The following is a 12,403-nucleotide window of genomic DNA, read 5'->3' as shown; positions in this document are numbered from 1 at the left end:
AGTCTGCTTTTCCCTCTCCCTCTGCCCCTGTTTGTGCTATCTCTCCCAAAATAAATAAAATCTTTAAAAAGAAGTTATTTATGTATTTAATTTCCTGCAAAATGTCGATTTCCCCTTTTACAAATAAGAGACAGTTACATAGATATTGTATATGTTTTTTTTAAGATTTTATTTATTTATTTGACAGAGATCATAAGTAGGCAGAGAGGCAGACAGAGAGAAAGAGGGGGAAAACAGGCTCCCCGCAGAGCAGAGAGCCCGATGCGGGGCTCGATCCCAGGACTCTGGGATCATGACCTGAGCCAAAGGCAGAGGCTTTAACCCACTGAGCCACCCAGGCGCCCCGATATTGTATATGTTAAAATGTACAGAGTTGTATGTCCGAAATACATGTAATTGTATTTCTAAAGTGTACAGAGCTCTCAAGATAGGGAATTAAGGTTTTCTATTCCAAGTTACCAGTAACTTGCTTTTGGGCACAGGAATTTACTCTATACATTTCTGCCTCATAATACTCTTAGTATTGTGAACTAAGACCACATATTCATTCATTATTCTATTAAACATACAGCGATTGAGACACAAACAAGGTACTAGGCAGTGTGTGTGTGTGTGTGTGTGTGTGTGTGTGTGCGCGTCTGTATGTAGCCAAAGTTGAATAGTACCTGGTTTTTCTTTCAAGGGTCATTGAGATTAGTACGGAAGGCAAGTCATTATTAATAGTAATTCAGAAAAAAAATAGTAATTCAGGCTATAGAGAAGCTTCTTGTGAGAGATACTGATGAATGGAAGGGGAATTGTAAAAAATCGTTTGAAAATATCGTCTAGGGATTGATTTCGCCAGGCTACGAATGCCAGACTAGGGATCTTGTAGCTTATTGGGTAAGAAACCAAAGTGGTATCACCTTCTATGACTCGGCTGTCTCTAAATGACATTTGTGAAATAGTGAGAAAAAATGTTTCATCACATCTTAAAAGAGCTAAATGAAACTTCCAGACACTGAGTTTAGAAATTAACATCATGAAACACATACGAATTTTAATGGTGCGAATTTAATTTCGTTGCTTTTAAACAGGATTGTTTCAAAATTCAATTTTAACTGTTTTCAAATCAAACAAATTGGCAGCTCCCCCAACCAGAGACGTTCAACTGCGGCCCCCAAGGAATCACCTTCCTTTTACTGTCCCACCCCAAAGCACTCGGGAACTTACTTCTTCCGCTCGAGTTTCTGTAGGGACTCAGTTTTGAGGTGCACCGTCTTTGCCCCATCCCGCGCAGCACCCCTGGATATTCTAATTGGCTGTAGCCCTCCCATGTGCTCTGGTTTACCTTCTCTGATTGGCCAATGGCTTGCCGCGAGGGAGGATACCCGTTTCCTGGGCTACAGCGGGGTCCTGTGGGGGCCTGAGGAAGGTGGTGCGCTCCTTCTAGCCGGAACCCGGGCGTGGCGGCCGCGCAGTGGAGCGGCCGGGCTCCCAGACAGTCCCGGGGCACGATGGCCAGCGTCCACGAGAGCCTTTACTTCAACCCCATGATGACCAATGGGGTGGTGCACGCCAACGTGTTCGGCATCAAGGACTGGGTGACGCCATATAAGATCGCGGTGCTGGTGCTGCTGAACGAGATGGGCCGCACGGGCGAGGGCGCCGTCAGTCTCATGGAGCGGCGGAGGCTCAACCAGCTGCTCCTGCCGCTGCTGCAGGTGAGCGGCCACCGCCGGCTCCCGCTCATTCAGCAAACCTTTACTGAGCACCTACTCTGTGCCGGACACTGCCCTGGGCCTGGGGGCACCAGTGTTCAGCCGACACTCTTGAAGCCCCGGAGGACCTCAAAAAAAGGAGTTAATACCACCTGCTAATGACGAGTCCTTATTACTCCATCGACCAGGAGCTTTACATGCATTTTTTGGGTTCATATTTGTCTCCAGCATTTCTTAGCTGAGCGACAGGGGGAGGAATGCTTTTCCCAGATCCTCCCGTCTTCTAGGGACAGGGGCTGCACGTAGTCCTGAGCGTTGGAGACCGGTGAATCGAACAGGCTCTCCGAAGACCGCAATTACCTAAAACGAGCAGCCGACCTTGCACACTTAACTGTTGTTTCAGCCCTTTCCATGTTTTCTTTCATTTCGCAGACTCAGGGGATAGCAAGTTCCGTAACCTAGTTGGGTCTCTGGTTTCTCTCTGTAAAATGGGGACAGTAAGAGAGACTATGTTTTGGGAGGGTTGTATTAAATTGGACTCTGCTTCACAGTTTGTGGCATATAGTAAAATGATGAGTGTTAGCTGTTTTCCATTTTAGTGTGTTTTCATGGGCCATGCACCTTTTATATCAGTTATGGTTTTTCTCATTTGTTTGTGTGATTTTATGATTGACTCTCCCCTGTTAGACTGCTATAAGGGCCGCGTTTTGTGCTACTTTTGTTCACTCTTGTTATCCCCAGAGCTTAGTAGAGCACCTAAGTAGAAGCGTGGGATAAGTGAAATGGGATATACCCTCTCGTGGCAGATGGGTGGACTCCTGGGAACGGAGAGGACTTAGGAAGTTGAGAGTTAAGCTGGAACTTGAAGGATGAGTAGTTGTCTATTGAGCAGTGGTGGCAGAAACAAAGATCTGGGGTCCTGGGCCCCCACAACAGCAATATGCTTGATAAAGGGTTTGGGTTTTGTTTTTTTTTAAGATTTATTTATTTGAGATAGAGAGCATGTGTACATGCAGGGGGAGGGGGAGAAGGAGAAGGAGAGGGAGAGGGAAAGAATCTCAAGCAGACTCCCAGCTGAGCTTGGAGCCTGATGAAGGGTGGACACTTGGACACTGAGATCATGACCCGAGCTGAGACCAGGTCCGCCACTTAACTGACTGAGCCACCCAGGCACCCCTAAATGGCTTTTTAAAAAATACATCACCCAGGGGTGCTTGGGTGGCTCAGTTGGTTAATCGTCTGCCTTCCGCTCAGGTCATGATCTCCAGGTCCTGGGATCGAGCCCCACATTGGGCTCCCTGCTCATCGGAGAGTCTCCTCCCTTTCCCTCTGCCTCTCCCCCTGCTTGTGCTCTCTCCATCTTTCTCTCAAATGAATAAATAAAATCTTAAAAAATATATATGTATATATCTTATACATATATATTTTATATACATATATAGCCACATATATATGTATATATGTATATATATATATCATCCATATTAGTTGGGGGAGGGTACTGCAGACACAGATTAAGTGGCTTACCCAGTTGGTTGAATACAAGAATGGGGTCTCCATTACTTGTAGCTCCCAGTCCTAGCCACATTACTGTTATTACAAGTGTATTTTCCCCATTATTGAAATAAAAGTCATTATATTGTAAGATTCGGTAATAGAAAAAAGAAACAAAACAGTACTTGTGTTTTAGCTCACATCTCTCTGCCTTTGTTCATGCTGTTTTTTCTGTCTTAAATGATCCTTTGTGGTTCTTTGGTTCTTGTGGTTCTAACGTTCCAATCAGAATCCCAATTCCTTTGCTTAATGTTTGGCTTTAAGCATTAGTTAATTTTTAAAAACCAGTTAACTTTTACTCAACTAATATACAAAAATTTATTGTAAAAACTTCAGCTGATACTAAAATTAATGGAGTGAAAGGTTATGGTTCTTCATGTCATCTGGTCCTTTTGCCTTTCAGAGATTATCACTGTTAATGTTCTCTCATTCAACTATTTATGGAGTCACAGGTCAGAATAGAGCTTTCTAGACATTTTTTTAAATCCATGTGTATATAAATAGGTAGAAGCATATGATTGTAAGGATATATTTGTATCCTTTTAATTTAATTTTGCTTGAATTAAAAAAAAATTTTTTTACAAAGATAAAATTCTATTCCTGGGGGCGCCTGGGTGGCTCAGAGGGTTAAAGCCTCTGCCTTCGGCTCAGGTCATGATCCCAGGGTCCTGAGATCGAGCCCCACATCGGGCTCTCTGCTCAGTGGGGAGCCTGCTTCCTCCTCTCTCTCTCTCTCTCTCTCTCTCTCTGCCTACTTGTGATCTCTGTCAAATAAATAAATAAAATCTTTAAAAAAATTTTATTTAAAAAAAAAAAAGATAAAATTCTATTCTATAGCTTGCTCCTTTCACTTAACCAGTCTTGGAGAGCTTTCCATGTCAGCACATTTGAATAGAGCCATCTAATTATTTTTAACAGCTGCATTATATTCCCCAATAAGGAAAGAAATATAACTCCTAATTTTAATGTTAAAATAAGTTTATAGGGGCGCCTGGGTGGCTCAGTGGGTTAAGCCTCTGCCTTCAGCTAGGGTCATGATGCTGGGATTGAGCCCTACTTTGGGCTCTCTGCTCAGCGGGGAGCCTGCACCCCCCCACCTGTCTTTCTGTCTACTTGTGATCTCTCTCTCTGTCAAATAAATAAATAAAATCTTTTTTAAAAGTTTATAACTTATTATAAGTTATGGATTAACTATTGATGGACTTATAGGTTCTTTTCAGTTTTTCTTCATTTCAAACAACGCATGCCGAACATACCTTCCCCAGAAGTGGAATTGCTTTCCACGTCTAAAACTGGCATATATAGTGTCAACTTACTCTCCAAAAAAGATTCAGTGTTTGGTTTTAAACCTCAGTTAGATTGTAATCTTCTTGACAGCCAAGGATGCATACTCTTTGTCTCTACTGGTACCTTTTATGGACTTGGGCACATAGTGTCTGCCTACTTCACAAGGTTTTGGGAAGGATCAAATGAAATTATGTTTGTGAAAAATAGGACACCTGTATTTGAGTAATGTTTTCCAGTTTACAAAGCACTTTTCCTTTTCTTACTCTTTCTCTGTCAGGAACAAGGGAGATGGTTACGATTATCTACATTTTACTGATGAAGGAAACTAGCTTTGCCATGATTACAAAATAGAAAGGAAGGAAGGGCAGGTCCTTGGACTACAGAGTCTATGCTTTGTTTCCATTTTAAACCTTTCCTCCAATGAACCGAGAGTGCTTTGCAAATGTGATGTATTCCTTTAGCATTTTATAGATTGGTTATTTTTGTGATTTGAAATTTCACATTTGGAATACCTGTTAAAGCAGAGGGGTTGATAAATGAATTCATGTTTACTATTTACCATTTTCCAGCTCTTAAAATTTATCTGTAACCTCCCTGTCATCTTTATCCAGGGCCCAGATATTACACTGTCTAAACTGTACAAGTTAATTGAAGAATCTTGTCCCCAGCTGGCAAATTCAGTACAGATCAGGTGAGCTTTCTTTCCTTCTGTATATGTGAAAATACGTTTAGGTAGATGAAAATTAGAAAAATGCACAAGATAATGAATTCTCTAAAAATATATCTTTGTTACTCTTAGTTTTCCTAAGTACTTTACTTCTCTTTTTGAAAAATGGTTAACATTAAACATACTGTTTCAAAGTTTATTTTTCTGTATAGATCTACCTTATTCTTCTTAGTCGTTGCAGAGAATTACATTTTTGCTGGCTAATCTGTTATTTTGACACATTTTATGATGAAGAAAACATGAGCAGTGATGCTTTTTAGAATAATGAGAGTGACATTTTGGATTGTCAAGTTTGTTTTATGTGCCACCATTTTATGTGAATATCTAATTTGCTTTTAAAATAGATCTATTGGGTATAACTGTGGAATGTGAAACATGAGAGGATGTTCAGAGGGACTTCCTAAAATACGCACCTCAATTTTCTCATTCAGAATCAAACTGATGGCTGAAGGCGAATTGAAGGATATGGAACAATTTTTTGATGACCTTTCAGATTCTTTTTCTGGAACTGAACCAGAGGTTCACAAAACGAGCGTAGTAGGTATGACGCTCTTTTAAGGAGAGCAGAAAATGTTTTCATTGAAGTGAGCAGCTTTCTGAATCACATCTATCATGACTCTTCCATTTCTGAACAAACACAGTGGGGTGTTGGACATGTTTTAGTTGGTATTTCTTGCCTTGCCATTGTATCCTATGTTTATGTAACTGTCTTGTGGAAAAGCATCTTCTGTTTTGTCTGTAATAGTCCCAACTATTAGCCTGGTCCTGGGGCCTTTTAGGGTTTCAGAGCTGTTTCTCGTAGTTCTCTGGATTCCTTGTCTGCACTGTATGGCTCTAAGTCAGGGTCACTATTTAAACTTATGAACAGAGGTGAAGTGAGACTATATCATTGCTATAGTTAATAAGGTGCATACATGAAATTTCTTGAGGCTTGTCTGTTAGGCTTATATCCATACTTCATTCGGCTTTTTTGTGGGGTAGTTTTTATGTTATTCAACATCAGCTATTACATGATCTCCCGTGTGCCAGGATCTGGACTTACAGGATAGATAGGGACCTTCCTCTTGTGGAGATCTCATGCTGGTAGGGTGGGGCCAGATGGTGACAAGTAAACAAGTAAATAACATAATTTCACATAGTTCCAGTAGCCACGAGAAGACATTTTGGATGGCTAAAGATGATAGGGTGTGGGGGCAGAGGGGTGAGGTGGGGACTGAACCCTGTATAAGACGAGGAAACCAACTTTGTGAAAGATGGGGAAAGAACATTCTGGGAGGAGGGAATAGCAATTGCAAGTGTCTCTTTTTGATTCTTTTGAAGGCAGAGTTGCAAGAAGCAGCATCAACGTTGTGTAGCCTGGATTTTAGTTAATGCCTTCTCCTGTGTATGTCGTATTTTCTAGGTTTATTTCTGCGCCATATGATCTTGGCCTACAGTAAGCTTTCTTTCAGTCAAGTGTTTAAACTGTACACCGCCCTTCAACAGTACTTCCAAAATGGCGAGAAAAAGACAGTGGAGGATGCTGACATGGAACTGACCAACAGAGAGGAGGGCGAAAGAAAAATGGAAAAAGAAGAACTTGATGTGTCTATACGGTAATTTGGGTTTTTCGGGGAGACATCCCTTTCCTGTGAAATAGTATAATTGCAGGCATGGTAAATCCTCATTTTTCAGAACTCACGTGCTGCCCGCTGTCTTTTTGCCCCTTTAGGTCCAAGAAGTTGACCTGTATGGGCTGCATCAGTGGGCTTCTTGCCTTCTGATGTCTGACTGGGAGGCAGTAGTGGGCCGAGGAGAGTGGGGTCAGGTTGTTGATCCGCTGGCTCCCTTCCTTCGGGGCCATGGTGGACTATGGGGTCACAGTTTCTATCATGTTGTCCTCTCTGCGTTCTTATGGGGTCCGGGAACTAGGAAGAGGTTCCCAGGCCTGGGGTGTCAGGTTCCCCACTCCCACTCACCAGCCCTGGGAACTGTATTGTCCCTTATGGCTTCTCTGTCTCCTGCCTGGAGTTTTATAAGTGGTCCTTTATTAAACTCTTCTCAAATCACCCCATCTCAATGTGCCATTTGTTTCCTGCTGGGAACCTCCTGGACCGATAGTGTTCCTTATGTCAGAGTGAGTTAAGAGTTGATTAATTCAGTGAAAATGTATGGCGTGCCTATTAAAGTTTAAGCACAGGAGATGGCGTGCCACTGGTCACCTAGTTGTTGAAGCTCAGAACCTCAGAGTGTCTTTGGTTCCCCCTCTCTGTCACCCCGACAGCCAGTCCCTCAGCCCAGGCACTTGTTCCTCCATGACAGTTTGGACTTAGTTCACTTGTCTCCATCGCCACTGCTGCCCCTGCAGCCCCAGCACCACGTCTCCACTAAGGCTAGACTTCTCTGGCCTCCCCACTGGCCTCCTTGCCTCCGCTCTTGTCTCCCTGCAATGTTTTTCATGCAGCATCCAAGGGAACCCCTGTGCATGTAAACCATACCCTTCTGCCCCAAACGCACAGCAACTGTTGTTGGCGTTCAGACCAGAATCCCAGCCTAGAGGCTGTGTGTTCTGCCCCTGTCACCCTCCCCGCCTCTTTCTCCTCACTCTCCCCTCCACTCTCTGCGGTTCAGCAGCTTGGCCTGCTTTCAGCTCTGCGAATACTCCACGCTGACTTCGGCTCCAGCTCTGGCGTCGTCGCACATCTCTGGAGTAATCTCCATTCCAAATACTTCTGGCTTCTTTAGTTCCTTCAGGGCTCTCCTCATGGAGTAACTTTTCACATTTATTTGCTTACTCCGTTGTATCTGTCTTCTGCCTTGGCACCCCTTCAGATGTAAGACCCCTGTCTGTCTTGCTTCGGGGCATCTTTCCCAGTTCGTGTAGTGCCTGCCTCACAGAATGTGTCGGTGGATATGTGCTGGATGAGTGACTGCAGAAAATCAACACACACAGCCTGTCGCCCGCACTGCCCGGTGGTCCCTAAAGCGCTTTTTACTCACTTCCTTCACTTCACTCCCTCACTTCCCCTCCCCCCAGCTGTTACCTGGGGTCACCTTCCAAGTAAACTACTGCCGTGGGAGAGAAGGATACACATGTGCGTATATACGTGTACAGTATATGCCATATACGTGTATATGCGTGCATATGTACGTGTACAGTATATGCCATATCTGATCTCGAGGAGCCCACAGTGTGGTGAGGACGACTGACATTACAGATCATCACACTGCAGCGTGCTCAGAGCTCTGATTTAAGTAAGCCTCGCCTGCCCTGAGGAGGCCGGCTAACCACCGTCGGGGAATGGGTGGTTCCTGAGAGTGGCCTTTGTTGATTCCGTGATTTGTTGAGCACATACTTGGCGCAAGAGCTTATATACCATTAAATACTTCCAACACCTCACTCACTTAGAGTTGCTGACAAATGCCTCTCATGTAGTGGAGGCAGACCAGTGTAGGCTTGAGTCTGGCTCTGGTGACAGACTGCTGGCTTAGGGTTTCGGCTCCTCCACTTATCCTCTGTGTGACTCTGGGCCAGTTACTCACCCTCTCTCTCTGTGCCTCAGTGTCCTCATCTGCAAAACGGGGCATCCTGTCCCCTCCTCAGAGGGGTGTTGCGAACATTAAACGTCAGATCCATGTAAGTGTTTGGAACTATGCCTGGCATGTAGTAAACGGCCAGTGAATACTGGTGCTCTTTTTCTCTAGTTTCTCTTTTATTTATTTATTTTTTTAAGATTTTATTTATTTACTTGACAGAGAGAGAGATCACAAGTAAGCAGAGCAGCAGGCAGAGAGAGGGGGATGCAGGCTCCCTGCTGAGCAGAGAGCCCGATGCGGGGCTCGATCCCAGGACCCTGAGATCACGACCTGAGCTGAAGGCAGAGGCTTAACCCACTGAGCCACTCAGGTGCCCCTCTAGTTTCTCTTTTAGCTCAGCTGCCTCGGGAGTGCATCCAGGCCTCAGGGTCGTCCTTGTTCTGGCTACTTTATCTACTTCAGGTTGCAGGATGTTACTTCCTGCATTAAAGTTCAGACTTATTTTGGTTTGCCTGTCTCCTAAATCTATCCTATGTAATTAGGTCTAACTGCATCGTTTTGCTTTTATCCTATTCTAAGAACTCATCTTTGTGTGACCCAGTGTATTTACTATGAAGGTGTATCGTTTCATGTCAAATCATGATGTTGCACACCTGAAACTAATGTCACATTGTGCACACTATACTCAAAAGAAACAAAGAAAAAGAAAAAAAAGGAGAAAAAAGTCTACAGTGAATTGCAATGTATAAAAACTTTTTTTAGGGGCGCCTGGGTGGCTTAGTGGGTTAAAGCCTCTGCCTTCGGCTCAGGTCATGATCTCAGGGTCCTGGGATCGAGCCCCGCATCGGGCTCTCTGCTCAGCGGGGAGCCTGCTTCCCTTCCTCTCTCTCTGCCTGCCTCTTGACTACTTGTGATCTCTGTCAAATAAATAAAATCTTTAAAAATTTTTTTAAAATATATTTTTTAAAGATTTTTATTTACTTATTTATTTGACAGAAACAGATCATAAGCAGGCAGAGAGGTAGGTAGAGAGGGTAAGCAGAGAGCCCAACGTGGGGCTGGATCCCAGGACCCTGGGATCATGACCTGAGCCGAAGGCAGAGGCTTTAACCCACTGAGCCACCCAGGCGCCCCCCCAAAAAACTTTAAAAAAAAAATAGGGGAGAAGAATGTTAAACCATAAGAACTGAGAATCAAATTGCATGTATATTACCACTTTATGTCTTCCCAGCGATAAATCAGGAATGTTTTTTCACTTAAAATATACAATATGCAGAATGCTCTGTATGGTTAAAAAATGTATACCAATGTAAATTTTCATAATTTTCCAGTAACTGACGTTTCTGGACCAAAAAAAAAAGGTGTATGTATAGTTCCAGAAGATAGTGTACATATAGTAACTGAATTTTGTCACTGAAATTAAAGAGATACACTATTTAAATATTTTTCTTGGGGCAGCTGGGTGGCTCAGTGGGTTAAAGCCTCTGCCTTCGGCTTGGGTCATGATCTCAGGGTCCTGGGATCGAGCCCTGCATCGGGCTCTCTGCTCAGCAGGGAGCCTGTTTCCCTCTCACTCTCTGCCTGCCTCTCTGCCTACTTGTGATCTATCTCTCTGTCAAATAAATTTTTAAAAATCTTAAAAATAAATAAATATTTTTCTCAGTTATCACAGTTTTTTGTCAACAAAGAAATGGTTTTACTTGTAATAAGATTTTATTTTATAGAATATATTTACATTAAAAAAAGAAAGAATATATTTACATTCATTTATTGGTTCTTTTAAAGAGGAAAATTTCATTTTTTGTGATCTTTTCTAATGTTTTATTGCATTATGAAAAGCTTCTTAATTTAGCTCTTTTATTTTTCGTTTCTTTCTGTTTGCTTTCTTTCTTTCTTTTTTTTTTCATTATTGGAATGTTTTCAGGTCTCTTTTCTTCAGGAAAATTATTTTTCTTGCCCTGGATATTTGTATTAAAATTAGAAAGGAGTGGGGCGCCTGAGTGGCTCATTCTGTCAAACGTCCGACTCGATCTCAGCTCAGGTCTTAATCTCAGAGTCGTGAGTTCAGCCCCACATTGGGCTCCACGCTGCGTGGCGTGGAGCCTATATGAAATAAATAAATAAATAATAAAACAAATTAAAAAGGGGAAAGAAATATTGCATAGCTTGCAAATCTCCCATCCCACAGTGAAATTATTCTTATCTGAAAGGAGAAACCCAACTGCTAATTAATTGATTTTTCCCCCACTGTTCATTTAGAAGAGAGGGAAGAATTATTTAGTCCACGGATGTTTATCATTTATCAAAAAAACCCCATCACAGAGGAGAGGGCACACTGAAATTGAGCCTGTGTTTCATTTGCCGGCAGTTGCCAAGTGCCTGCTGTCAGGAGCCGGCTGATAGGATTAGCCTGCGTGAGTCTGCCACAGAGGCTACTGGTCTGCAGCCTGCTGTAATTACAGCTTCCCTGTGCTCCTAAAAGGACCTAACAGAAGTAGAAATTCTCTGGTATTTCTTCCCTTGCCAGTGATTTAATATAAATCTCCCAGGCTCATTAATTTATTCAACAAATACTTCCTGAGTGCTTCCTGTGTACCAGATACCATGGTAAGAGGCTGTGTTGTCACCAAGGGGAGAGGGCCCTGTCCTTGTGGAGTCCTGCGCGGAGGGTCAGATAATAGAGAGGCAACTGATCAGTAATGTAGTTTCAGAGCAAGGCATTGCCGTCGAGAGGAAATGGAACCCACAGGGAGAGGGGAGAGAGAGAGTAACTGGGGTCCAGCTGAGGAGGGGCCCCTCAGGCCCAGAGCAGGGTGATGAAGGAGCTAGGAGAAATTGCTAGAGCACACGGCATACACCCTGCTTCCAAAACAAGACAAGCCATATGTTGGAGGCACAGATGGAGGACAGTGTGGCTTAGGGAGAGGGGCTGCCTCGTGCCCTCTGTTCACCTCAGAAGGGTGAGGTCCTCGCTTCCTCCTTGAATGTTTAATAACTGTTCCTGTCCCAGTCCCTCGCTGCCCCTGCTTCTGTCAATATCTTGCTCAGAAACCTCGGAGGATTTCACAGTCTCCCCAGCTGGTGTTCAAGGCCTTCCACAGTTGACCTTTCTGACATTACTTGCAGTGTTTCTCAGCTTGGTTCCTTTATCCTGGTCCTGGTCTTGTCCTTTGTTTCCCTTTCCTGGAATACCTTCTTCATCATCATTTTCTCTGCTCCTTCCCAGCTTGCAAGTGATTCTCCCCATTTCTCAGTACAGAGTTCATAGTCACATTTGGCATTTATCGCTTACTGCTGTCTTCTCACCTGGGCGAGTCTCAGCCTTCCCCAGGACTGTAAGCCTATTAACACATTGTGTGTCTTCCTGCACCTAGACCGGCATTTTCTGCATTGCAAATATTCAAAAACAAAAAATAAAATCTTTGTTGATTGATTAATCTCATATTTTCAAAATTTCAGTGCAGTGGTAGACTTAAGACTTTTAGAGGAATTTCCAGACTCCTGAGAGTCTCACAAATGCCATACGCTATGTCCATATTAGAAATGTACATTTTTCCAACTTTTGAGTGCAGTTTTATAAGGATCATGGACTTAAATAAAGCCCATCCACGAACCCAGC

General features: G+C 43.3%; 1 protein-coding gene across 3 annotated transcripts in view; it reads left to right on the top strand.

The window, feature by feature from the left end:
• Positions 1–1,446: 1,446 nt before the first annotated feature.
• Positions 1,447–12,403, top strand: part of ANAPC5 (anaphase promoting complex subunit 5) — a 42,309-nt gene continuing 31,352 nt past the window's right edge. Inside the window, exons 1-4 of one of the 3 annotated variants that reach the window (XM_032876339.1) lie at positions 1,447–1,703; positions 5,153–5,232; positions 5,700–5,809; positions 6,671–6,863. In XM_032876339.1, coding sequence (XP_032732230.1) covers positions 1,497–1,703; positions 5,153–5,232; positions 5,700–5,809; positions 6,671–6,863 — 590 coding nt within the window. In that variant the 5' untranslated portion in view covers positions 1,447–1,496. Of the gene's footprint in view, positions 1,704–5,152; positions 5,233–5,699; positions 5,810–6,670; positions 6,864–12,403 lie in introns of those variants that run through there. The other 2 variants (XM_032876338.1, XM_032876340.1) reach the window with 2 other exon arrangements.

The sequence above is a fragment of the Lontra canadensis genome, unplaced genomic scaffold, assembly GCF_010015895.1.
Source record: "Lontra canadensis isolate GAN:19392208 unplaced genomic scaffold, GSC_riverotter_1.0 scaffold58, whole genome shotgun sequence".
NCBI lineage: Eukaryota > Metazoa > Chordata > Mammalia > Carnivora > Mustelidae > Lontra > Lontra canadensis.
Note: the sequence above shows the minus strand (reverse complement) of the source record. Positions and strands in the feature narration are given on the sequence as shown.